The 24,156-nt window shown below is 32.2% G+C and overlaps 15 protein-coding genes across 15 annotated transcripts; 6 read left to right on the top strand and 9 right to left on the bottom strand.

Moving 5' to 3' along the window:
* The first annotated feature begins 89 nt into the window (after positions 1 to 89).
* On the top strand, positions 90 to 1,090 carry ITPA (Inosine triphosphate pyrophosphatase). The gene is made up of 5 exons (XM_061305755.1): positions 90 to 360; positions 394 to 532; positions 622 to 682; positions 747 to 971; positions 1,010 to 1,090. Exons 1-5 carry the CDS (start codon positions 255 to 257, stop codon positions 1,034 to 1,036), a joined length of 558 nt encoding a protein of 185 aa, XP_061160890.1. The 5' UTR covers positions 90 to 254; the 3' UTR covers positions 1,037 to 1,090.
* A 67-nt stretch (positions 1,091 to 1,157) lies between these two features.
* Positions 1,158 to 2,355, top strand: TpMuguga_03g00694 (uncharacterized protein). Its single transcript, XM_757725.2, has 6 exons — positions 1,158 to 1,296; positions 1,338 to 1,546; positions 1,624 to 1,740; positions 1,770 to 1,819; positions 1,849 to 1,948; positions 2,031 to 2,355. The coding sequence occupies exons 1-6, from the start codon at positions 1,246 to 1,248 to the stop codon at positions 2,203 to 2,205; spliced, it is 702 nt and encodes a 233-aa protein (XP_762818.1). The 5' UTR covers positions 1,158 to 1,245; the 3' UTR covers positions 2,206 to 2,355.
* Positions 2,356 to 2,538: 183 nt separating this feature from the next.
* On the top strand, positions 2,539 to 3,592 carry TpMuguga_03g02015 (uncharacterized protein; the record flags this gene model as incomplete). Its single annotated transcript, XM_061305816.1, has 3 exons — positions 2,539 to 3,229; positions 3,283 to 3,475; positions 3,523 to 3,592. 3 exons carry the CDS (start codon positions 2,539 to 2,541, stop codon positions 3,590 to 3,592), a joined length of 954 nt encoding a protein of 317 aa, XP_061162065.1.
* An 8-nt stretch (positions 3,593 to 3,600) lies between these two features.
* Positions 3,601 to 6,173, top strand: TpMuguga_03g00693 (TATA box binding protein associated factor (TAF) family protein; the record flags this gene model as incomplete). The annotated part of the gene is made up of 8 exons (XM_757724.2): positions 3,601 to 3,855; positions 3,905 to 4,441; positions 4,526 to 4,616; positions 4,683 to 4,858; positions 4,922 to 5,029; positions 5,261 to 5,578; positions 5,620 to 5,701; positions 5,776 to 6,173. The coding sequence occupies 8 exons, from the start codon at positions 3,601 to 3,603 to the stop codon at positions 6,159 to 6,161; spliced, it is 1,953 nt and encodes a 650-aa protein (XP_762817.2). The 3' UTR covers positions 6,162 to 6,173.
* Positions 6,174 to 6,241: 68 nt separating this feature from the next.
* On the bottom strand, positions 6,242 to 9,114 carry top3 (DNA topoisomerase family protein; the record flags this gene model as incomplete). Its single annotated transcript, XM_061305754.1, has 21 exons — positions 8,966 to 9,114; positions 8,845 to 8,936; positions 8,739 to 8,812; positions 8,636 to 8,705; positions 8,538 to 8,598; positions 8,435 to 8,504; positions 8,346 to 8,404; positions 8,277 to 8,313; positions 8,174 to 8,243; positions 8,036 to 8,143; positions 7,957 to 8,007; positions 7,867 to 7,927; positions 7,777 to 7,819; positions 7,472 to 7,684; positions 7,204 to 7,404; positions 7,059 to 7,131; positions 6,954 to 7,020; positions 6,846 to 6,908; positions 6,740 to 6,790; positions 6,552 to 6,623; positions 6,242 to 6,487 (listed from the first exon to the last, which is right to left on the bottom strand). Exons 1-21 carry the CDS (start codon positions 9,047 to 9,049, stop codon positions 6,242 to 6,244), a joined length of 1,866 nt encoding a protein of 621 aa, XP_061160889.1. The 5' UTR covers positions 9,050 to 9,114.
* Positions 9,101 to 11,429, bottom strand: RBM39 (splicing factor CC1-like family protein). Its single transcript, XM_757722.2, has 2 exons — positions 9,641 to 11,429; positions 9,101 to 9,551 (listed from the first exon to the last, which is right to left on the bottom strand). Exons 1-2 carry the CDS (start codon positions 11,273 to 11,275, stop codon positions 9,252 to 9,254), a joined length of 1,935 nt encoding a protein of 644 aa, XP_762815.1. The 5' UTR covers positions 11,276 to 11,429; the 3' UTR covers positions 9,101 to 9,251.
* An 88-nt stretch (positions 11,430 to 11,517) lies between these two features.
* Positions 11,518 to 12,846, bottom strand: TpMuguga_03g00690 (putative integral membrane protein). Its single transcript, XM_061305753.1, has 5 exons — positions 12,347 to 12,846; positions 11,988 to 12,315; positions 11,791 to 11,954; positions 11,678 to 11,740; positions 11,518 to 11,638 (listed from the first exon to the last, which is right to left on the bottom strand). The coding sequence occupies exons 1-5, from the start codon at positions 12,673 to 12,675 to the stop codon at positions 11,608 to 11,610; spliced, it is 915 nt and encodes a 304-aa protein (XP_061160888.1). The 5' UTR covers positions 12,676 to 12,846; the 3' UTR covers positions 11,518 to 11,607.
* Positions 12,847 to 12,915: 69 nt separating this feature from the next.
* TpMuguga_03g00689 (uncharacterized protein) lies at positions 12,916 to 14,420 on the top strand. Its single transcript, XM_757720.2, has 4 exons — positions 12,916 to 13,023; positions 13,132 to 13,196; positions 13,402 to 13,793; positions 13,823 to 14,420. Exons 3-4 carry the CDS (start codon positions 13,418 to 13,420, stop codon positions 14,371 to 14,373), a joined length of 927 nt encoding a protein of 308 aa, XP_762813.1. The 5' UTR covers positions 12,916 to 13,023; positions 13,132 to 13,196; positions 13,402 to 13,417; the 3' UTR covers positions 14,374 to 14,420.
* Positions 14,421 to 14,446: 26 nt separating this feature from the next.
* On the bottom strand, positions 14,447 to 17,103 carry VPS52 (Vps52 / Sac2 family protein). Its single transcript, XM_757719.2, has 6 exons — positions 16,205 to 17,103; positions 15,980 to 16,173; positions 14,992 to 15,948; positions 14,794 to 14,962; positions 14,601 to 14,705; positions 14,447 to 14,569 (listed from the first exon to the last, which is right to left on the bottom strand). Exons 1-6 carry the CDS (start codon positions 16,958 to 16,960, stop codon positions 14,450 to 14,452), a joined length of 2,301 nt encoding a protein of 766 aa, XP_762812.2. The 5' UTR covers positions 16,961 to 17,103; the 3' UTR covers positions 14,447 to 14,449.
* Positions 17,104 to 17,153: 50 nt separating this feature from the next.
* On the bottom strand, positions 17,154 to 17,744 carry TpMuguga_03g02105 (Vacuolar (H+)-ATPase G subunit family protein). The gene is made up of 3 exons (XM_757717.2): positions 17,560 to 17,744; positions 17,406 to 17,506; positions 17,154 to 17,319 (listed from the first exon to the last, which is right to left on the bottom strand). Exons 1-3 carry the CDS (start codon positions 17,654 to 17,656, stop codon positions 17,173 to 17,175), a joined length of 345 nt encoding a protein of 114 aa, XP_762810.2. The 5' UTR covers positions 17,657 to 17,744; the 3' UTR covers positions 17,154 to 17,172.
* Positions 17,722 to 18,642, top strand: naa40 (Acetyltransferase (GNAT) family protein; the record flags this gene model as incomplete). The annotated part of the gene is made up of 3 exons (XM_757715.2): positions 17,722 to 18,281; positions 18,311 to 18,408; positions 18,439 to 18,642. Exons 1-3 carry the CDS (start codon positions 17,915 to 17,917, stop codon positions 18,640 to 18,642), a joined length of 669 nt encoding a protein of 222 aa, XP_762808.2. The 5' UTR covers positions 17,722 to 17,914.
* Positions 18,643 to 18,659: 17 nt separating this feature from the next.
* On the bottom strand, positions 18,660 to 19,483 carry Rpl23a (60S ribosomal protein L23a). The gene is made up of 4 exons (XM_757714.2): positions 19,258 to 19,483; positions 19,091 to 19,196; positions 18,804 to 19,049; positions 18,660 to 18,762 (listed from the first exon to the last, which is right to left on the bottom strand). Exons 1-4 carry the CDS (start codon positions 19,277 to 19,279, stop codon positions 18,678 to 18,680), a joined length of 459 nt encoding a protein of 152 aa, XP_762807.1. The 5' UTR covers positions 19,280 to 19,483; the 3' UTR covers positions 18,660 to 18,677.
* A 67-nt stretch (positions 19,484 to 19,550) lies between these two features.
* Positions 19,551 to 21,344, bottom strand: TpMuguga_03g00682 (uncharacterized protein). Its single transcript, XM_757713.2, has 3 exons — positions 20,454 to 21,344; positions 19,998 to 20,423; positions 19,551 to 19,967 (listed from the first exon to the last, which is right to left on the bottom strand). Exons 1-3 carry the CDS (start codon positions 21,159 to 21,161, stop codon positions 19,749 to 19,751), a joined length of 1,353 nt encoding a protein of 450 aa, XP_762806.1. The 5' UTR covers positions 21,162 to 21,344; the 3' UTR covers positions 19,551 to 19,748.
* An 84-nt stretch (positions 21,345 to 21,428) lies between these two features.
* Positions 21,429 to 22,700, bottom strand: TpMuguga_03g00681 (uncharacterized protein; the record flags this gene model as incomplete). Its single annotated transcript, XM_757712.1, has 3 exons — positions 21,429 to 21,863; positions 21,985 to 22,452; positions 22,482 to 22,700. 3 exons carry the CDS (start codon positions 22,698 to 22,700, stop codon positions 21,429 to 21,431), a joined length of 1,122 nt encoding a protein of 373 aa, XP_762805.1.
* A 99-nt stretch (positions 22,701 to 22,799) lies between these two features.
* TpMuguga_03g00680 (uncharacterized protein) lies at positions 22,800 to 23,528 on the bottom strand (the record flags this gene model as incomplete). Its single annotated transcript, XM_757711.1, has 2 exons — positions 22,800 to 23,234; positions 23,418 to 23,528. The coding sequence occupies 2 exons, from the start codon at positions 23,526 to 23,528 to the stop codon at positions 22,800 to 22,802; spliced, it is 546 nt and encodes a 181-aa protein (XP_762804.1).
* Between the last annotated feature and the right edge of the window lie 628 nt (positions 23,529 to 24,156).

Genomic DNA, 24,156 nt, shown 5'->3' with positions numbered 1-24,156 from the left:
TGTGTTTTCAATATTATACACTATGTAAGTATGTGCAATTAATTTTAGATTGATATTTTTAAAATGTGTGTAGTAATTTGGGAATTTAGAAGGTGGAAGTAGCAGATGTTTGGAGTCATAGAATTAAATATATAAAATAATTGTTATATCACTAAAAAACAATTTAATTAAATAAAATTGATAGTTTAAATGAATATAATGTTATATTTAATGCTATGGAATTTAATATTTGAGTGGAAGATTCTATTTGAAGAATGACGAAAAAGGAAGTGTTGTTTTGCACATCGAATAAAGAAAAACTCAGAGATTTACAATACATATTGGGAGATGAATTTGACCTTAAAAATGATCCAGTAGAACGTAATTTATTTAATTTATTATATTATATTTCAGTTACTGAAATTCAAGGTAACCCAGAGGAAATAACACGAGCTAAATCTAAGGAAGCATACAAACTTTTAAAGAGGCCTTTAATAACTGAAGATACGTGTTTGTGTTTTAATGCTTTCAAAGGGTTACCAGGACCTTATATGTAACACCTTAACATAAATTCACAGCTAATCATCATTCATTTATTGTATCTAAAATAAAACAGCAATTATAGTATAATTAATTGTTTAGAAAGCATTTCTTGTTGAACGTTGGACCGTTGGGTGTGTATAATCTTCTATCGGAGTTTGAGGTTCGTTTTAGAAAATATATAATCAACAATTAACTTAATTATTCTAAAGTAAGATTTGTTTTAGGATAAATCAGGCTATTCTCTTTGCACATTTGGGTATGTGGACGAAAATGGAGTCAAGTTATTCCAAGGAAGGACGGATGGTACAATAGTTCGCCCAAGGGGCTATGTAGATGTGAGTTGGAATAGCATATTTCAACCCCAAGGACATGATAAAACATTTGCTGAGCTAACTTTTGAAGAAAAAAATAAAGTTTCACATAGATACAAGGCTGGAGTAAAACTTAAAGTTAGTATGATATTGTGTAACACATTTTTAAATTTTAGGAGTTCCTGCTAAATAACTCAAAATAAAAAACAAAATTAAACTTTTAATAAATTTTTTAATAAATATTATCGTTTATTTTACATTTATTAGTATTGTTCCCCATCTTTATTAGTTGTATAATTTGAAATCACACAAACACATTCCATTAATTTTTAAATATGTATTGTGTATAATTATCGCATATATTTAGTAAAATTAATTACACATGTAACTGTGACCATAAAAATCTGAATTAATGCTAAAATTGGGCCAAGATACAAATTCAAAGATAATCTCTACGGCCGTCGTAAGTTATATTTAAAAGTAAATTATATGACAAATATATAGAACAGAGCTGTAAGAGAACTGCCCTGGAGATCAAGATTTGAAATTTTAAAGGAAAGGGTTAAACCAGTTTATATGTCAGAATGCTCTGGAACACCGAGGCGTGAATACCAGGCAAACATGATTAACGGGGTTAGAATCTGTCCAACTTTTAACCCTTATGTAAATCTAAATAAAGAAAAGAGATATAGATTAGATAATTGGCCCTCCAGGTACTATTTTACATACTTTTATTTAGAATAAATTTTCTTTTTACACACCATTAATAAATATTTTTATAAAAATTCAGAAATTGGGATGATTGGAATCCAGAATCTTGTTATGCAAGAGGTGGGAGAAGAAGACATCCAATTCCAAAAGCCTTTCTTCCATTGAAGGATGAACTAGGTGAAAATCACCCTCCCAGGTATTTCTCATCATGTTTAAGAGATTCAGGCTTTCTGGGCGTTACAAAGCGGATATAGAGAAACAATTCTATTTCAATGGTATTTTTCAAGATAATTATGACGTTTAGGATTACCATGGGTGTGGGATAAAGATTACTATACAGGGAAGATACATTACCATGATCGGGAGATCCTTGCTCCAAAGATCTGGTATAGAAATGCATACAGGTTTGTTCCCTATACTTAAACCTTAGTAAATTTTATTAATTTTACAAGAAAATCTTGTTTTAAACATATATAAATGATTTAGGAGGAGAGTTATGGAGTTGGAATTAAAGAATCTTGATAAACACCTGAAGGAATATAGAGAACAATTTAAGCTAAAGAAAAGGTATTCGTATTACGAAAAGGCCGTAGCAGCAATCGCCGGAGAGGAATTAGCGTCAAAATATATAAGGCAAAGAAAAATAATCAAGATCGGATAGATAGAACGAATATGTGTAAATGAAAAGACGGTAAAGGAAATGATATGGGTAACAAAGGCTGTAGACCATCAAAAAAGGTTGGAATTTGAGATAATCTAAAACAAATATTTGAATATAGACGGACGGTTATAGGAATCTAATTTTATAATTCATAATATTTGATTTAATCTACTTCATCGTGTGGGTTTTCAGTATAGACACTACAGAATCTTTAATTTTTAATAAGGATTTTTAAATCATCCGATCTGTATGTTCTGTCGCAAGATATATTATTATGATTTAATATTTGTATCGTAATACATCTTAAAATGAAAAATAAGATGTGTTATAATTATGCAAAGTTCTGTAAAATATATATATCCCAAAATATGGCGTATCCCTAAGGATTATATATCTAAATGTAATTTAAAACCTGAATTATTTGAAAATAAAAATTGTAAGACTCATATACTTAGCGTTATTTGTGGATCACACCTCTTGCACTTCTCACCATATGATTCCGCGCTAATCTTAGATTTATTGACGGATCAATTGGATAATCATACTAAAGTTTCACGCTTAAAGAGTTCTGGAAGTTTAAAGTGTAAAGCTCACTCGCTCTATAGGCCGGCAATCGAACGAGTAGTTGATAGCGTAATTAACTATAGGACTGAGTTGTTTCCGTATTTCTATAGAAAGTTTTCAGAATTACACGAGAAAACAGCACTAACGTCATTGGTGTCAACAATTCTGGAAACAAATAGCCTAAAGAGCTATAACATAAACGTGCTGATAGATTTATCATACCTAACCTCGTATCACTTACCGGTTAACTGCTTTAAAAGTTCAGAATTGGAAGATTCAAATAAGGAATATAAACTGTATAGTAGATTTTACTGTGAATTGTTAGATAATTTGTCAGACCAGCTCTCCAAAAATAGGAACAGCCTGAATAAAGTGTTAGTGTATAAGTTGTTGTATTCGTTGTCAAAAATACCATTCAAGTGCGAATATAAGAGGATCTATCACTTAATATCTGATAAGTGTAAGTTAAACCTTAAATATTAAAACAAAAAAATATAAGTAACAGTTGTTTAGTGAAGGAACTGCTGAAGAATGACTCTTGGGAATCACAATACCTGATAAGAATTTACTCGTCTTTGTTTAATCTGGGCTTACTGGATTCCGAAACAAGAAATCTTATTTATCGTTGTATAGAGTTGATAATATACCAGTTGACCACTAAGGATCTTAAGTTGATACTATCAACAAGTTCTAAATTAAATGACAAGTACTTTTTACATATATATATATAATATTTGAATAATGGATGATTAGGTCATCAGTTAAATTAACAAATATTGTTAAAGATAAGTTAAATTTGTACACTAATCTACAAGTTCGTTGAGGAAACAGATGATGATGGAAGGGTTGGTGACGATACCTGGAAATGTCATTACGGCATTGTCCAAAACACATCCACTATACCAAAATGATAAAGCAATTCTGTCTGATGAAGCAGCGGAGTTGATAGCAACCACTGTCGAATTTAGACTCAAGCAGGTATTAGACGTGGCAAGGAAGCTGCTGAATAATTCAATGAGGCCAATCAACTCTAGTGTTCTAACAGCTCAAGATATTAGGAATTCTTTGAGATCACTTAATATGCCAGTATCTACTTAAGTATTAATGAATTCCAATATTTAACAATGATGATTAGGAACTGGATGGATATAGTAATAGCTTCGAATACAGATATGTGTGGGCAACAAAGTTATTTAAAGGAGATAGAGTGATAAAGAGGGAGTCCTCGTATAGGACCTTAATGGGAGATAAAAGTTGGGGCCGTTGTAGAATATCTCAAATTATTAAGCAAGATTTACAGAAACCCGTTCCATCTCCCTCAGGACTCACAGTTAACTGGTCAGCGGTGGCAGGAATGGTCCCTCTAATGGCAACAGGAATGGTTGAAGATGTTACAACAGCATTTTTAAAAACAACATCAAATTTAGAAATCAGAGATAAAATCAGGGAAATAACATTTTTAGATTATACGGAAACGGAAGAAAAATTGGATAACCTGACCGCGTTGGCAAGGGACATTAAACCTCTGGAATCAGATTTAACTCCCCAATTGGGAGGTGATTTCCTAGATAGGGCACTTTTGGATGCAATAAATAAACAAATAATAAATGAAAAGAATTTAGCCAGAACACAAAAATTCGTTATACCGAAAATAGATTATATTTTAACAAAGGTAAAAATATTAAATTACTCGGTTATATTTAACAAAAATTTAATAAAGTCCAATAAAATGTATTAAAACTTAATGAAAATTTAGGAACATCGATTCTTCCTAAAGGAAATAAAGAATATGCTAAAGAGAGCATCATTTTCCCAGGAACCAGACATACAAATCCAATACAAAAAAGGTAAATTTTACCTATTTTAAATAAAAAAATAACAAATAACATGTTAAACACTAAATTAATGTTCAGTGGTTGAAATTTTGAGAAATTCACTTGGACTGGACCAGCTTCTCCCGGAATTGTGTCACCTGTTTATAAATGAGATTAACCGAATCAATTCAAACCAGCCCTCATTTAACATCCATATTCTCCTGCAATATGTTGAGGCCCTAACAAGCAACCAGAATATACAAATACACCACTATGTATGTTAAACTACATTTATACTTCATTTGATTTGGTTTCTCTTTAACTAACTTCGGAATTAGGTACATCAACTGTTAATTCCACTTTTACAAGTGTTGTTGTCATGCGAAATGGATACAAATCCTATACAAATATATAGATCGCTATTGTTACGCAAATTATCCTCACAGGTAAACAATATTTTGTTAACTCTGTCTTGAGATATATATATAGTACACATGTATGTAACATCTGTATAAACTAATCTAATACATCTATATATATAAATTAATCTAATACATCTATATATATAAATTAATCTAATACATCTATATATATAAATTAATCTAATACATCTATATATATAAATTAATCTAATACATCTATATATAAATAATTCCAAATTACTAATGATTGTTCAGTGTATAAGTAATATAAGTTTTAGTCTAAAGAAAAATAATAACGGACTAGAAAGCATAGATGATTATTTAATGAATTTATATAAAAACGAACTCACAAATGAAAATTGTACCCTCCCTGTTTTATATGGTGCCCTATGCGGCATATCGAAATTACCTCTTGTTGCCAAGAGAGTTGTGTTTTACCCTCTTGTGCCCCTGATTCTAGCCGTCGTTATAAAGAAACAAAATAAACTCAAGGCTTTTTGGCAAAATAGACAAAAGCAAAAATTAAAGAATTTCAAACAGATATTATTGCACGAGATACTACACCTATTACTTGTTAGTTTCGCTTCTAATTTACCTTATTTAACCAATTTTAGGAAATTATCTACGACTGTTCATTTGAAGATGTGCTATCTACATTAGAAGAAACAGGACAATTGCTGGCTACGTCATATGAAGGTAATAAGATAATTTATTGTTAATAATGCATGATTGTTCATTATTGTATATAAAGATTACTCACTGTTTTACAGCTAATACCATGGTTAACGAGATATTGATGGGATCAGTAAACTCGAGCATTAACCCGGAATTGATACTCCAGGTTTACGCAGCAATGTTAAATAAGTGTTACACACTGTTGGGCTCACTAAAGAAAGATAGACGATTTAAGAGAAAGTATTCTCAAATTTCAGACTCAAGTGTTTCGAATACTCAAAACAGTTGTAATGAACCTCCGCATGAAGTGGTGAACATTAAAAATTACCATAACTTACTCAAAAGGGCAAATCCAGACACGGATGATGAGCTTGATTCCCCAGATACTCAAGACGCGACGGGTGCAAGTAGTAAACTGTTTGATGGTAGAAAAGTGTGGTATAACTTACACAGTATACATGCTCTAACTTTAACGATTTAAATTTAATACCCCTATGTTTGTTCGTTTAGAGGATTATATACGTATAAATTAATAAATAAAAATAATTTTTTAAAATAAAATTAACAATTGTTTGGGAGAGGAGCGTCGTCAGGAACTAGACGAGATAAACAAGTTATGTAGGCGTCGAATTTATTAGAGTTGGTGCTGATGAGCTGATAAATTGATCTTAGAAGGTTCACGTAGTTCAAAACAACCTGCTCTTTTCTCTTAATTCCAACAGATATGTCACTCATGTCCTTTTCCATATTGGCCCTCAGACTTGGCTTAGTCAAGTCAATATTGTGGTAGTTATATTCCTTGAAACCCTAAAAATGATTACAAATGACAAAATGATGGATAATTCAATATTGGATGTAGAGGAGTCCTTACATAGTATATGGCCTTTCCTAAATTAGTAGGGACAAATCTCAATTTATCGTCTTTAACACAATAGTGACGGTCCTAACAAAGTTTGAAGAGGAAGATAGTGTAGAGTGTATAGTATGTAAAAATCTAATAAAATAGGAATAAAGTGGTAAAATAGTTTAAAAATAGTAAGCAACGTATTTGTGGGTTACCTGAATTTTCTGTATATGCTCATGCATAGTCGCATCCGTTCCAATTCCATTCTATAATAGAAATTAGACAATTCAACATTGAAATTCATAATTAAGAATAAGAAACCTTGTTCATTAGATCAATTAAATTAGACTCTGAAAGTAAATCAGGTGGACGAGTGGCTCCATCCTAAAATTATGATTAGTTATATCTCAGAAGTAATTGGAGTAAAACCTTTAAAATAATTGCAGTGGGGATTACTTCCTGGTTCTCCTGAAACTCTGGAACGATTTTTCCTTCCCTGGATTATTAATATAAGTTTGATTGAGATAGACGAACCAGGAACTGTATTTATAAATGTTCAGCCAGTTTCTTTCCTTAATGACTAGACCTTTTAAATTAAATAGTTCACCTAATATGTTAATTAAAGGATGAAAATTGATATAATTTTACATAACTAAATGTGTTTTTTATATAAAAGAACCTGAAATTTCCAGAATTATATTGGACTGGTGGCCAATGGCGTCTTTGCTACAGCAGGCGAGAAACCGTCTAGTTATGTATTCGTAAAGTAGCCAGTGTTGCTCTGATTCAGCCCTATCTCTAGTGAGACTGTTGACAGGATGAATTGGGGGATGAGCTTCATCGTTATTCTTTCCCTTAGTTGGTTCTTTGAACCCGCCCTCTAAAGAATAATTAGTCAAACTATTTAATTTAGGTGATTTACGAAGTTTTAATTATATATGTTATACCGTTTAAAAGGTTATGGGTGTACTGTGAGAATTCTGGAACTGATGATAAGTTGTGAATTATTGATTTTAAGTTGATAGAGCTGGGGAAAGCATTAGTCTCTGTCCTAGGATAGCTTATGTAGCCCTTGTTATAGAGACTTTCTGCCAACTGCATACACCGGTGTGAGGAAATTCTTAAAAATCTACTGACATCCTTGTTCATCTCGATGGTATCTGTGGAAAATTATTAAATTTACAGGAATATTAGGTGGGAAGTTAGGTTCATAGATTATAGGTAATAACAATAATTGAGTAAGTAAAATAACCTAATGGTAAGGGAGGATGTCTTCTAACTTCCTTTTTAAAAACCTGAGGAATATTTTAGGAGAAAAAACAAAAACAAAGACAAAAGGTACCTTTCTTATAGTCCCTCTAGGGTTTTGAACACATAATTCATAAAGTGTTAGAACAGCTAATCTAAAAGATGTGAATAATTTAAAACTAACTCGTCGAATATCCTCTTGCGGTGCCAGAGAAATGTAACAGGGATATTGTCACTAAAAGTTTTAAAACTTAATAACTTACTGAGTAACTTCCACATTAATTGTCCAAAAGGGCTCACTTATGAAATTCTCTATTAAAATGAAACGTTCAACCACAAATCCCAGGGTAGGTAGCTGGCATGTGCCGTAGCTAAAATCACTTTAAAATATTAAAACTAACCTGAGAATGGCAGCTTTAGTGTTTATTTGAGTTTTATATTTTAAAGTTAAATATCGAGTAATTGCAGAACCTAAAGATTATATAAGTTAAGAAGTCTTCTTACCTATTCTCAGGTCTATTTCCTGCCTTGTCTCAACCGCCTAAACGTAAATTATTGATAATTAAAGCTAACATTTGCCAGATTTTTGTTAGGTTCTTTCAAATTTACACAGGCATGTTCAATGTCTGGCTCTGAATTCCAATTATGAAAGGTAAACTGACTTGTAACTGATGAGAATATCGCTCTCCTAACTATAAGGTTCTTCTTAACTTTATAACAGACTTCCAAGACCTAAAATTTAGAAATTTATTTTTTCTATGGTACCTCGAACGCTATTGCCTCGCCTTCCCTATCACAGTCTAGCCAGAGTATAATAGCGTCAGACCTATTCACGGAATCCAGTTTTTTAGTTAATATCATACATTTTTGCGTATTTTAGTATGTTTTTTTCGATATCTTTACAGTCGCTCGTGATGAAAGGATAAATGGGTGCTGGACAGAATGTGTAAGTCTAAAATAAGTTACCAGTGAATAAATCCAGGATTGATGTGCGTTGCCAGTTGCGATAATTTTGATGGAAGTCTAGGTTCGTTAAGTGTCTAAAATCAATATTGAAATATACAGTTAGTACCCTTTGACGGAGGTGAAAAACATTTTGCACATATTCCCTTCAAACCAGTGAGGGAATGAGTACACAGGGTTAGTTTTGGAATGTGTAAATTCCTAAACATTTATTAATTCAAAGTGCGTACCCTTGTGGCATTTCCGTATGATAGAATCTCAGTGATGTTCTTAGCCACTGAAGGCTTCTCTGCAACGTTCAAGACATTTAACATGTAATTCTATGTGTTCAAAGCACACACAAAATGTAATATAAAAATGTAACATAAAAATTGCGAAAAAATTATAAACTAGTTTAAAAGAAGGCAGGCCTTATAGTGGTATGTGTATAAAGATTTATCAATGAATCCAAAAATAATTCCGTTTTTCATTCAAATAGACCCTAATAATTATTTGGTTTCTGTTTTTATTCTAAAACTACGACTTATTGACAACATCTTGGTACTGATCGTCTGAGATGTACGAGACCTGTATGGTGTTTCCTGCGAAATATCTTCCTTGTAAGCTCTTGTTAGCTGCTTGTGCGTCATCGTTATTTTTAAATTTTACATAAACTTTTCCGTCTGGATTTCTTTTATTCACGAAAACCTGTATTACGGTTCCGTATTTACCACATTCTTCTTTAACGTCTTCTTCAATCTCGTCAAAGAACTCACGATTATCTTCATAATCTGCAGATGTGTACATGTTGCTCAAGACCAGGTTAGAACTATTAAGCTAAAAAATCATTAGTCAAATCAATAAATTGAATGATTTAATAAATAATTTGATTAACTAAATATAAAATTAGTTAGATAATTAACTACCGGCTGGCGTTGTTGTAACTTCTTCATTAATGCTATTTTAATGTTTGATCCTGATATTAAGCCTGCATCATCGTCATCAAGTCTTTCCATATCCACGTCACCTAAAGAGTGTAATCTACTCTTCGAATCCTTTCTGGTGTTAGCGTAGGCAACTTTAATTTGTTGTCCATTGATATCGAAGCCATTCATCACATTCAACGCTTCCTTAGCCTCGTTCCACCGTTTAAATCGTATGTATGCATATCCTTTAGAGTTCCCATCATCTGTTCTTGCCAGGGCTACGTCTATGATGTTTCCAAATGGAGAAAACAACTGGTTTAGTTCAATTTCATTCAGATAACTCAAAACTCCCAATAGGTTTGATACAACGATTGTAGTTGGATTGTCACTTTCCTTCAAGGCATTATCCTGAAGTTGTTTTTGTGCCTTAGCTGCTCTGTTCTTTTCAGCTTGGGAGCTATGTACTCTAATACCTTGACCTTTCATTGACATTCCAGTCATTGAAAGTGCCTTGATAACAGATTCTTGAGTGTAAAACTCTACATATGCTATTCCTTTGGAACGGCCACTTCTGAGATCTCTTACACACTGGATATCTCTGACTTTTCCTGCGTGTTCACTAAACAGCTCGTATATGTCTCTTTCATCCACTGAGAGGTGCATGTTTGAGACCAAAACTGTTAAATCATCTCTTTGTGCTTCCTCTATGTCCTTCATTCTCCTTCTTTCCATTTCATTTGATCTAAGGATTTTTGCCTTCTCCATTATATCCAAGCCTATATCTCTAGGTTCCCTATCGTTATCAGTCCTGTCACTCTTTTGGTACTCAACTTCACGTTCTCTGTGGGATGATTTTGAGCGACTTCTTGAACGATGTCTAGAATGGCGATGGCTGTGATGACGCCTGCTGCCTCTATGGCTTCTGCTCCTACTTCTTCTGTAACTTCTGCTTCGTCGCCTTCTGTGGCTATGGCTTCGTCTGTGGCCTCTTCTATCATAGCTACGACTTCTCCTTCTATGCCTACGATAGCTCTCTCTACTATTCACTGATCTATTTCTGGAGCGTTTTCGTTCTCTATCACGTCTGTAGTCTCTATCTGATTTATCCAATCTTTCTTCATTAGCACCTGATGATCTACTAGTATCAGTAGTCAATGAACCATCGTGGTTTCGATCTGATTGTGAATAATGATTGTGTGAATTAACCTGATAAGCGTCATTTTGTTGTTTTGCTAAATTAGCTTCATCTTGGACAGAGTAATAGTTTTCATCAGTTTTATGTTGTCCCTGAGGAACTGGATAATACTCTGGTTGGTTAGAATAATTCTGGTACTGTGATGAATTGTCATAAGATACATTATTAGGTTGGTACTGGTAGCCTACAAACTGGGTGGATTCGTAATTATTTAAATTCTGGCCTTGTTGTTCTGTTAAGGTGGAATAACCGTTTGACTGTTGATATCCACCTACAAAATCATTAGATTTGTCTTGGTTATAATGATATGTTGGGTTTTCTGAAACATCTCCAACGTTAGAGTATGCGTATGATGCGTTAGTGTTATAGGACTGTTGTGGTTGGCTTAATCCTGGATTCAGGTAACAATTATTTGTGTCTGAAATGTTAGAATCTGCCATTATTTGGAATAGTCAGGAATTTCAATAAATTTAGAGAATAATTATAACATCAGAGAAATTAGGTTTAACCCTAAGGCCTGATTCTATTCAGATACGATACAGCTTACAACTTAATAAGCCTTCAATTAATTTAAAAAATTAAAAATGCTCTATTATTTATTTTCAGAGAAAAAATTATAAGTGAACATTGAATAAATATAAAGGTTGCGGATGGGGTATGAGTCACCATACTTAACACATAATTCATCAAATTTAAAATATTATACACTAATATTACAATAAAAATTTATTCATTGAACTTTTGAAACGTTCCATACTAACATTTAGAGTTTCTAGTAAAATTGATTCGGTTCTTTAGTATATCTATACATTATTTAGAAGGTGTAAATTGGATCGACTTACTCTACAGAAGACATATTGACGTCCCAGTCTTTCGATAATTTCGAATAATTTCTCCTCTGTAACCTATAAATGATTATGATTTAACATTTTAAAAGTGTGTTAATTGGTAATACCAGTAGAAAACGAAGAATATAGTCCAGTTAGGTATCAATATAAGAAGCGAGTTTGTTATGATGTGTAAGAATTCCTTAAATATTGGCATGTCCAGCTCATAGAAATTCATCTTTTCATTCTTCTTAACATTCAAAAATATGATTAGATCCCATATAAATGTTATCTAAATACAGGTTTAAATCTAGTTGTAACTCACCATTGAAGTGGAAAATTCCATTGCTGATAACAGGAAAAACTGGGAAAACTTCGAATTTGTGAATGTGTCTACTAGTTCATTGGATTTATCCATCTTCTGAATTTCAACATCGATGATCTCTTCCACGTCAAACTTGAATAGCATTGCAAACTTTAGTCTCCTCCTTATGATTATTGCGATTGCTAATATGACAGAAGACATTGTGAGCCATAGAAACGAGACGTATATGTTAATTTTTAGGTAAAACGGGACCTCTCCACTCGTTAATCCATAGAAAAGTAAAAACAACAATACTCCGGAGAAACATCCTGAAAACACCTTAAACGCCCTGAAAATCTTTGAATTTACAGTCAACTTACATGTAATACCGCTCCTTTGACTTCATCAAGATGTACATACAAGTCCAAGAAATTACTTGGCATTGTAGTACCTTGATTCCTTTGTTTAGAATATTTATGTAAGATTCGTCGTCTACAAAATAGAACCACGTCCCCAGAGATAACTGAAAGCATGATAGTGCGATTATTATAGATTCGCAAGTTGGCGGTTTATTTGGTGAAGAGAATATCTTTATAATCACATATATAAAAACAATCAGGGTCAAAAGGCAGCATGAACCAAATACCAGAGATTCAACTTTTTTACTTGAATCCACTAGAATTTCACTGAATTTTTCTACATACGACATGTTAACATAAGGGTAAGTATTCCTAAAGGTAAAGAATTCGGATAATCAAGAGTTGTAAAAAGATTTAATATCATTCTTTGTATAAAATTCTTAAAGAAGGATAAATATATTTGTACTTGTAAATAAAAACATATTTATAATGGAGGACTACATTTTAAATATTTATCTATAAATATTCTACAGAAACTTGAATCAACACATTCCCCACCTTAAGCGTACTAAGGTAGTAGTTGATCACAATTTTAAGTCTTCATATCCTGTTCAAATTCTCACATTTTTGTTAAAATAGCCTTTTATTATTATAAAATTGTTTATTTCCGACATTTTGAGAGGAATTTTTAGGAATTCGTAAGTTCACAAATGCACCTTATATATTTACAAATTTTGTCCATTATACTACCATTTATAATATCTATTATATCTCAATATATATAGTTTAAATTTTATATGATTTAGATTAACTTTTGGGGTTTTATGTTAAGAAATTAGCGTATTTTATTTACACACCCTTACACACTAAGGTACGTTTACCTTAAATATTTTATTTTCAGCTATAAATTTTATTTTTATTGATTGTTTTTGTATTAATTAGAAGATTTCTTTTAATTTTAATGAAATGTGTTTGTAAATGTTTTAATTTATCTATTTAAACTATCGATTAAATTTTTTCAATAATTAATTTTCATTCTTCTTTTAAAATTACACCAATATAACATTACCTTTCAGGTGTTTCTCCAATAAAATGTATTTTACTTACGTTGTTAGACCTGGCGAGGCTCCAGAAAGCCGAGGTCCACAATTTGAGCCCTTTTGGGACTTCTTGATGAATTATAATCTCAGATTTGGTTTCCTTATGCAATTTGCTGCATTCCTACTTCTATTTCTTGGTGTGTTAACTGGTGGTAAGGATCCACTGGCGCTATTATCATTTTTGAAAGCAGATCCTAAGAATTTTGGTTCTGCTCCCTTTTCTTTGACTCTCCTATGCCACGCTTTGTTTTTAGCTGGAACTTTAATGATTATGTCGTTCATTCAAATGGGAGAAGACGATGCTAGTATTAAGCAATGCAGAGGTTACAGGGCAGGGACTAAATTTCTTTTACAAGCCACTTCATTTGGTATGTTTTACTATCTTCATGTACTTTAGGTGCTGTATCTTGGTGTTTATCTATGATTACTTTTTTGGGTGCTAGTTATCATTTCGATTCCCAATGGCTCGACGAACAAATTGGAGATGGTTCTTCTTGGCTAATTTACTTCAGTTCTAGACTTTTCGACTCTTTTACTCTAGTTTTATATGCTGGTGGCTGTTTCTTCCTCGAAACTTACCATTCTGAGGGTACTAATGAAAGTTGGGGTTGGCTTTGTGGATTAACCTTTTTGACTGCTGGGGTTTTACAAATGGCTGCTTTAAACTTCTTAAATACTCCTGCTTTTGTAGTTCTGGAAAGACTTTACACCGTTGCTTTTGGTCTTTCTTTGTTCCTAAGCTCTATGTGGGCACTTTTGTTTGAACCTGTTTCACATCGTTATGACGTAAAGTTAACTCAATCTGCTCTCAGAAACGAATATTATAAATCCAGAAATGCTATGGCCTACTATGGTCCTGCTGTCCTCGATCAAAACGGCAATATTGACCTTGCTGCTGCTACTGACCAAGTCCACCAGGCTTTCAACCAACAGATGTCTCAGAATTAAACTTGTAACATATTTAACCTTAATTATAGAATTTCTTCACAGTTTTACGAATACATGTGTAAATATATTAATGAAATTATGGCCTAAACTCGGACGGGTCTGGCATTTTTGAAAACCACTCCGTCGGTGTATCTTTAAAAATGTCTTTCGTAATATTGTAGAATTTAGAGTAAATTTCATAAAACATATTAAAAACCTAAAAAATAATGTGAAACTGAAAATCTTACGTGTATATTAACCAGCTCTAGAGTCTGTGGATGTATAAATGACTGGGAATTTATATTCTTGATAAGTGAGACTCTCTCATTATAACTTTGAATAAACTCCATACACTAAAATAATTATAAATTGTTAAATAGTTGGGGAAATTATAAATTATGTTAAATAATAGTGTAAACAGTTAAAATACTAAAAGGGTACCAAATTCCTATATTCCAATGCCATTGTGGCTAATGTCAATGTTTTTTTAGGTGTAACTCCTTCAATTGTTGGCTCCTCTTCCTCCATAATGTTAATCAAGTCAGAAATAAACTCTGTTAAAAGAAAATTAGAATAAAATGTTAAACTGTTCTGCAGATTCTCGTCCAACCTAAAATACTTGATTTAAACAAATCTCACCTCTTGGAAACTTCACCGAAATCAAAATTTTCATTTGAAAACATAGTTTTATCAGTTATGGTTTTAAGTACTGACACCAATGGTACCAAATTATTGATCATAAAGATCGAATTCTTGTTTGCGTCTAATTTTTCTGATGATTTTTCTATAAAATCACTTAGAATCTGAAGCAGCTGGATGACATGTGGGTTCAGCTTTCTTGTGTAATCGTTAAGTCTTGAAATGACATAGATTATATGCGATGAGTTAACCACAAACGGTGCTGGGTTCCATAGGAGAATAGTTGATATATTAGGTGATTTTGTCGTCTTTGATACCAGACTTATTATTTCATTCATGAGAAAGTTAAGTCTTTCATACAACAGTGATTCAAACTCATACATTTCAGACTCGAAGAATGTTATTTCTCTATGTAATAGGAACCTTCTATTGAACCTCAAAATTGACAAAATTAATGTTAAGGCCACCAAATCAAAACTAGTTCTCAGATAAACCTTTAGGTTACATGACATTATTTCAAACACTTCCACAAATATTTCTTTAAACATGCTCTTATCTAACTTTTCTTTACTTGTGTTATTATTTGCTTCTGGTTTTTCGTTAGGGCTGGGGTCATTTAAAAAGAAGAATGAAGATATAAATGACATTTCAGTTGTGCAGGTGTCAACTAATAGTTTAAAATATGACTTTACAATCAACTCCTTCTTAAGTGAGTTTGGTTGTAATCCTGTTGGTAGTACTGGTTGTGAATTAAAATCTTTTAATATTGAATCTCTTGAATTCATGTCATAATAACTTATTGTTTTATTTTGTTTCTGAACTACTGCCAAACTTCTAATTCTCAGCATACAGGACGTCTCTCTACACCTTTCCTTTTCAAAACATGCCTCCAACGAGTTCAGGTAATTTTCAAACAGATGACCATAAGTCCTCTTCATCGTATAAGTGTACAGTTTCCTACATAATTGTTATGGGAAAATTAACTTACTGTAAATCCTGAGTGTGGTTTGGGAAATTACACAAATATTTATAAAGTGGTCGGAATGCCATAAATCTCGTTGATTGTACCATCTGAATATTAACTTTTGGTGTTGCGAGGTTGCTTATCTCTAGTGACAGAAAGTCAAAAATCCTCCTTATTAAAACCAGTTCCAGCTTCTTGACCTGAATCTTTGAGAACTCCTACAAAAAACAAATTAACTGTATTGCTTACCACAGCTGGGTATTCCTTGTCCTTGTACAATTTAGTGATATTCTCTGACTTTCTTCCGAACTCTTCTACCTGTACTACATATGACTCATTTATTGGATCGTTGCAGAGCGCCTTAATCATTGTGGGTGTTATTATAACGTCTTTTACGAAAGCTTCTAGTTTCTCTACCATTTTCCTTCTGTTTTCTAGTGCGTGTGACAAATCTTTGGACTCGTCATGGAGTTTTTTGATATTTCCTGAGGATACTTGCAGTGACTCGAACTGTTTATTCAGTGAATCTTCAATCATTTTTAGAGTGTTATCACAGTAATTCAGGTCTATTGCGAACTCTGATAGTTCATTTTCATGCGATAATAGTGTATTTATTATATTCTTCTCTATTTGAGATCGTTTCTCTTTACACATATGATTAACATCTTCAAAATACTTTCCATGTTCCTGGACCTTCTTCAACAATTCTTTATCATTGTTATTCTTGGCCTCTCTAGTGCTTTTAGAATCTTCTGAATATTCTGAACCTCCATTTAAATTTAAGTCATCTGAAGAATCTATAAGGTATGGATAAGAATCGGAATTTTTAAGAGTTTCGACGTTTATACTGTAGAATAAATTCTTAAAATTGTTATTAAATTTGGGATGCAAATCAAATAGATTTTTCGGTCCATTTGAGGAATCCAAATACCACTTTAAATCTTTACATATTTTTTCTAAGTTTTCCGGAAACAATTTTGAGAGGTTTGGATAGATTTCATCCATATCATAAAAACATTATAAAATGGATTTAAACATTTGTTAAAATAATTTATATAAAACATATTTATTAATTTTCGTATGTAAAACATATCAACACATACCTACAAATTACACATATAACAACACGCTTACAACAATCAATTAGAAAATTTACCTATTAACTAAATAAATATTAAATTTAGTATAAATATAAAGGTACGTGTAAAATTAACATATTATAATATTTTGATATCTAGTGTTGCTTTTACAAGATTATCAACAAGTTTTGGTTTAAGTTCCTTTAATTTTATATTACATTCGTCGGCGAAGGTTTTGGATTTGAGTTCTAACATGACTGATCGAGGGTCTTCTAGAACAGATTCCTAAAAATTATTCTGTAAAGATGAACTTGGAATCACATCGTTGTATGATTTAAATATAATTTAGAACAATCTAATTAAATATATACGTTGTTATATTGTTCCATGAGTTCTTTTTCTTCAGATTGTCTGAACTCGTCTAAATCTTTTTGTGCAGCTGCCATAGCTTCGTTTAATAGTTTTACCCGATCTGAACAGTAAAATTAATATTTCAATTATTTATATAATAATAATTATTATTACTTTCTTTAGCCCTTCGAACAATGGACTCTGCTTCCTCTTCCGCCTTTAAAAGCTGTTGAATTAGTGCGTTGGAAGCAGAACTGGAATTTACTGCCATATTTTACAGTGTAAAATAATCTAGGATTAATTTATAATTATTTACAAGCTTATTTAATTCATATTAAACATATAATAAATTATATATATTATGATTTGGTTAATTATTTACCCAACAAAACAGCTGGTCGTTTTCCATAATACAACTACACATATTTCCAATATTTCTTTGGCTATGTATATTCTACCATAATTTTTATATGGTACATAATACATCCATGGACAGTCTTATTCCTTACTGATCCCTTCTTCATAAACAATGAAATATTCTGGGATAAAAGGAATAAAAAATTGGAAGCCTTACGATAATGTTTTTGGTCTAACATCTGAAATTCTAGATGATTTAAATAATTCTATTAATTCGGGTAAAATCCCCTCAAATCTTGCCTCCAAATCCATTATTGATGGATTCATTAATGCCTTATCTGGTCTTCAGGGCCCTTTAAACTTAAAGTTGTTTAAAGGTAACTCAGTTCCTCCAGATTTATTTAACGAGTTTTTCTCCTTAACACGATCAAACATGAAATCTCTATACAATATTAGTAAATTTAACGGCGGATGGAACGACAAGAAAAAATCTTCCGAGATGAAATACTACAGAACTCACATAATCGCACTTTATAGCAGTATCTTCTTTTAATTTAACGATTTTTAGATGACTACCTCATTGGGTTTACGAGTTATAGGTTTGTAGTAATGCGTGAGAACCAGGATCCGGCTCCTGTTTTGTACATTTATGAACTCCAAATTAAGGTATTCTATCTTAAGCTTATATCTGTTTAGGATTCCTATAGGTCTCGTGGTTTGGGCAGATTTTTTATTTTCGTTTTAGAATTAGTTGCAAGGTCTGTTTGCTGTAAAAAGCTCATGTGTACTGTATTAACTGCAAACGACCGTGCCGTCTCCTTTTATTCTGAGAAATGCAGATTCGTGGCCGACGAAAGTGACCCGAATAATAAGTACAGAGTATTAAAACTTGAGCTTTAAATGTACTATAGTGTATATTTACTTGGTAAATTAGATTAAATTATTCCAATTTTGTTAGCAACATCAAGCGCGTCCTGGTCTGGTGATAGTCTCACGAATGCCTTTTTCTGACCATCAGGCCTACAATTGTTTATAAAAATATATTTTTTGGGGTTTAATACCTGATGAGAGTGTTAACATGGACTGGAGTTATATCATATAATTGCGAAACTGCTTTTGCGACCTTAGCTTTGTTCGCTCTTGGGTCTACAACGAAAACAAGAGTGTTAAGCTCCTCGATCATCTTCATTGCTGACTCAGTTGTCAAGGGGTACCTCACTATTGAGAACTTGTCCAACTTCTTTGTATATGCTGTTTTGACCTTCTTTTCATACTTGGGTGTTCTCTTAAGTGAGAGAGTCCGTCCTCTAAATTAAATTATATAAATTAATTTAAATTTGAAACATACCTGAAGAAGTGAGTGTTTCTTCTGGTCTTGACCTTCTTAACTGAGGTTGACTTCTTAACACTTCTGGAGGCAAGCTTTGCTTTTCTGGTCTTGTCAGACTTAGAGACTAAAATAAAATATACTATGATCCAATACACTAATGTATAACTACCGAAAAAATCTGGTACCTTCTGATGAACTCGATGCCATTCGTATATTTTATATCTGGAAGTTTAAGAAATAAATCTTTTATATTTTGAGGAATAAAAATAAAAAATATATTAAAGAGGATGAAGGACGATAAAATATAAAAAATTTGTAGTGAATATTTCTATATTTAGACCCACAAGATTCTTTATATATAATAATCCACTAATGACTATTTATATTTATATAAATAAAATATATTCCAAGTTATCTTTGGAATCTTTTACTGGTAGAGTGGGGTATATACGTTCAGAATAGGTAATATATTTCTGGTGAATTTCTATGATATTATTTGTTATATATTAACACATTTTACAAATTATTGTAAATCTTTTCATTCGACAAACTTTTCTTAACATTTTACCTTTTTTCTTTTAATTTTTTTTATGTGATTCTCTCAATTATAGAAAATACAACTAATCAAAAAGGTAGGTATAATTATTTTTAAAATATTCATTTAAAATAATGTACTTCAAGATTCTGTGTATAAGATGTGAATATCTGGCCTCTTTGTGACTCCAGCTTTACTGAAAACTAGTTTTGGGCCTCTGATTGGAACAAGTTCCACTAAATCAGAGTTATCTTCCATATTTTCGGAATTGAGCTTATTGTGAATGTCAGCTTTTTTCATAAGCGAGTTGGGGAGTGTGAGTAAATAGTAATTTTCCGCTCCAGAAGTTTTGGAATATTTCTAAAACGTTGATAATTAATTAGTTATTACCTGTGTGGTATATTGACGAATAAACTTGTACATATCACCTTTAAACTGATCAGTCTGTTGGTCAGGCAGTTGATCAGTATTATTTTCCGGCATTTCATTAGTTGCATCCTCGTCCATTTCTTCATCAAATAAGTCGTCGACATCGTCATTTTCCGATTTTACCTCAGCAGTCCCATCTAAATCCATAGCATCCGCATCATTTGAATCACTAGCGAAGTTAGTACTGGGAAAGGAATCTTCAGGTGAATTCTCGAAATGTTTTTTATAGTATTCGAAATATCTGTGTGTCTGAGTTTCCTTTGATGGTCTTAAAACACCATCAGAGTGTAGCTTAGAAGATGAATCTGATGATACCGTTACACCGTCTATTCCAACTTGAATGTATTTATTGTCCCATAGTTTCAAATTTGGAACCACCTTGTACACCTAAGAAGTTTATAATTATATTTGACTAACCTTGAGGATTTTTGCATATTTGTTGTTTGGATGGACTAGTTGATCTGTAGATACAAAAGTATTCTGAAAAGCTGAGATGTAAGCATCGACTCTGTCTTCGTAGTTCATGTTGCTCCATGATTCATAAATGGTTAACTTCTGGTCTCTTGGAATTCCAGAAATTTCTTCACTGTGCATTAACTTGAGCTGTTTTTTAGAAAACCCTTCTTCCTGAGTTGAGGAAACTAGATTATTTAAGTAACCTGGTAGAGATTCCTGGGCTTTAGCAAGTACTGAGGACATCTTCAAATTATCAAAAAATTTCATAGTCTCCAAAAGATCATTTCTAACCAAATCTACATATGTGTCTTTAGAATCGATTTTAGTTTTATGTTTACTCAAGAAAACAGATTCCAGATGTGTCATTAGGTCATTATTCTCAATTCCACATCCGGTGAAACTGGTACCGTACAATAAAGGGTCAGATAACCCCGAGGTGAAATCTGAAAATGAAGAAAGGCGATCAGATAACTCAAGTCCAGTCATTTCATACTTTATAACATCATTTTTTATTTCGTAGTCGATGAATCTAGGGTCGACTGGAGGTGGAAGAACAGAAACATCAAATTCTAAATTTCCAATAAGTGGAGATTTAACATTTAAATACGAGGTTAAGGAGTCGTCATTTTCGTCTTTTTTAGACGAAGATGCATCAGTATCCTTAGACATTCTAAAACATTAAATTCTAAAGTATGATACATAAACTGAACATTTTAACAGTGATATGTTTAAAAAATATTGAAACGAAACTACATATTAAAAACAATAAAATTAATAAAATAATAACTAAAAATATTAGTTAAATTAAACAAGAAAATTATAATACATTTTGACATCTAAGGTGATGATGATTCCGTGGGAATAGTTACTCATTTTTCATTTTTTACACTATACATTTTAAAATTGATCTATTGTTAATTACTCTTGTTTTTCGTTTTATTCACTTTCTTTTTTATTTCCTTCGTCCTCTGTTTCTAAACTTTCCGAGCTTTCTGTTTCTGATTCAGTTGATTTAACAGGTTCACTCATATCTTTTATTTCTTCCTTGGATACTTTTAGGATTTGTTTCTTAACTTTTTCCATATCAATTTTACCACTCTTTAAAAGTGCAGCGGTAAGTCCGTAGCTTAGGTTCTCCATGGCGATCGTTGAACTGCTATCTGGGTCTGCATTGTTAAGTTCATCCTGTAACTTGTCGACAACAGTTTTGCAGTAATCTTCGTTGTCTTCACAAATCTTTGCAAGTTTACTAAAAATTCTAGACGACGCACATTCCATCCATGTGTCGTGTTCGAAATTTTTGAGTTTATTAGCGATATCTGTTATTTGTGAGTTTGAAAATTTTTTAGCATCCTCGTCCAAATTATGCTCCTAAAAATTTAAAAATGATAAATTAATGAACTAACAGCTTCCTCCATCCATTTCTTGAGTGAACTGTTGGTAGAGGCTTCTTTTTTAGCTGCCTAAAACATTTATAACCCTAAATTTTTACCTGCTCCTCCTTTTCAGAGAATTTTATCATTGTTTTCTTAAGCTCTTCGTCTCCTTTCTTGGATTTGTGTATTGCTTCATGGGACACCGACCTCACCGTTTGAATAACTTTAAAATTCAGTTTCTTTTGTGATTTAACAAATAGTTTAATTAGTTCCATTTCAGCTTTTTTTGATTGTTCAGAATCTAAACCTATACCCCAACTTTCAGGCTTTAAAAACAAATCGTTTTTTAATATTTCCTGTTCAAGTTCAGCCAGTAACAAATTCCCAGCACTTTGGAACTGGTCCCAAGTCATTTCGTGTTGATGATGTTCATGAATATTCTTCAAGGTGTTTTCTCTATCTTGAAGCATTAGTGGGAACAAATGTTTATCGTCAATGGTTTTCCGCATTAACTCAGAATGCAAATCTGAATCCAACATCACATAGGTTTGTAGAACGCCGTCATCTTTTCTCTTTTCAAGCATCTAAAAAACATTATCATGGAAACTAATACCTTATTGCAAACAACAAAAAGATGTTTATAGTGGTTATTATTGGAATAGTCTGATTTTAATTCGTCGTCCTCTCCTTTAAGAAGGTCATGACACCTTGGAGCTGTGATGCAGACGTAGGGAAGATAAAGTACGTAATGCTGTTTAGCAATTGTAACCCACCTTTTCAGATATTCCAGTTTATTGGCAACTGGCTCACTACTTTTAGTTAATCTATCCATGGATTGAAATCCAAATCTAGAAACGATAAATGACTCAAGGCATGTCAGGAGAATTGGTTTTTTATTATCTTTATGGACAGGAATTGCTAAAAATAATTATTAGTTGTTAATCTTACTTTTTTTCATGTTGCCGACTGAATAGAACATGTTTTGAGGTATCTTTATTTCAGCGTGATCGTTTGCTGAACTTACAAAGACCATGTGTTTTTCATTACTCTCCTCAAAATCCAACTCCTTAGGCTCTTTTAAGGACCACTCTTGGCCCCTTGAGTTAAGAAAGTGCATTAATATATTCAATTCAGTAAATAAATCCGCCTCCTTTTTGTCAACCTTTTGTGACTCCATTGTACGATGTTTGGTCATATATTCTCCATCCAAACTTGCTTCCTTTAGATTCCGGTCATGCTCCTTGTTTAGCTCCTTTTCAATCTTTTCAGGATCGTCGTGTTCATGTTTGGACATGGTAACACAGTCCAAAGTGAACGTGTAACCTTCAACCAACCCCTGGAAAAGAGCATCGTCCAGTAAAGTTTCCTATAAATAATATTAAAAATGTGTTTGAATCTGGTGTTAACACATTTAAACTTCACATATGAAACACAATATTACCAGAATAACTATAAATAAATGGTTCAAAATTAAAACTTATTGTTAAGAAACAGATAGAAATAGGTGTATTTAAACCTATTTTTGGTGAAATAGTAGGTAGAATATTACCTCAGTTGCAGAAGACGGACTTAAGATGGCATCCTCCACGCCCGTTGTTACATTAATCCCAAGGGCTGATTTATATAAAAATACGATATTTAAAAATAATAAAACTTTCATTAGAAACTCATTATTTACTACAGTTTATCTAGAGATGAGCATAGGATACAATCCTATGCGCGAGCATAACAGCTTGGTACTCCAACTTGTACATTGTATTTAGAGATTTTATTTATTTTACATATATAAATAAGTATTTGTATAAATGTATATTAAAGGATTTTCTGTTCCTCTACTTGTTAGACAAAGTAGGATTGAGGATGCACCTTGTTGCAATGTATAATAAGGTTAAAAAAATGATTCCTACACGATAAAACTAATAAATAAATGTAAATGTATGGATTCTGGTAGAATAAAAGTGTATTTTAACCTTGTTTATTATCATAAATGTGTAAAGGGGTAAACATGCTACAAGAGTGAAAATTGTTGAAGCATAAAACATCACAAAATATAATTAAAAATTCAGAGTCAACAAGTGAATGTAGTTAAAATTCTAAAGTTAATTGTAATTTTAATTAAGATTCTAAACAAGGTATTGGACCAAAAGGGGCCAATACATAAGTAAAATTAGAAATGTAAGGACATGAATGTCATATTTTAAAACCAATAATCTAATACTGAAACATTATTAGCAAAAGAATAACTCTGTATAATTCAAATCATCTGAGTCAAACCCCCATATATAAAA

This window comes from Theileria parva (assembly GCF_000165365.1).
Source record: "Theileria parva strain Muguga chromosome 3 map unlocalized ctg_531, whole genome shotgun sequence".
Classification (NCBI taxonomy): Eukaryota; Apicomplexa; class Aconoidasida; order Piroplasmida; family Theileriidae; genus Theileria; species Theileria parva.
This window is presented reverse-complemented; position numbering and strand designations above follow the sequence as displayed.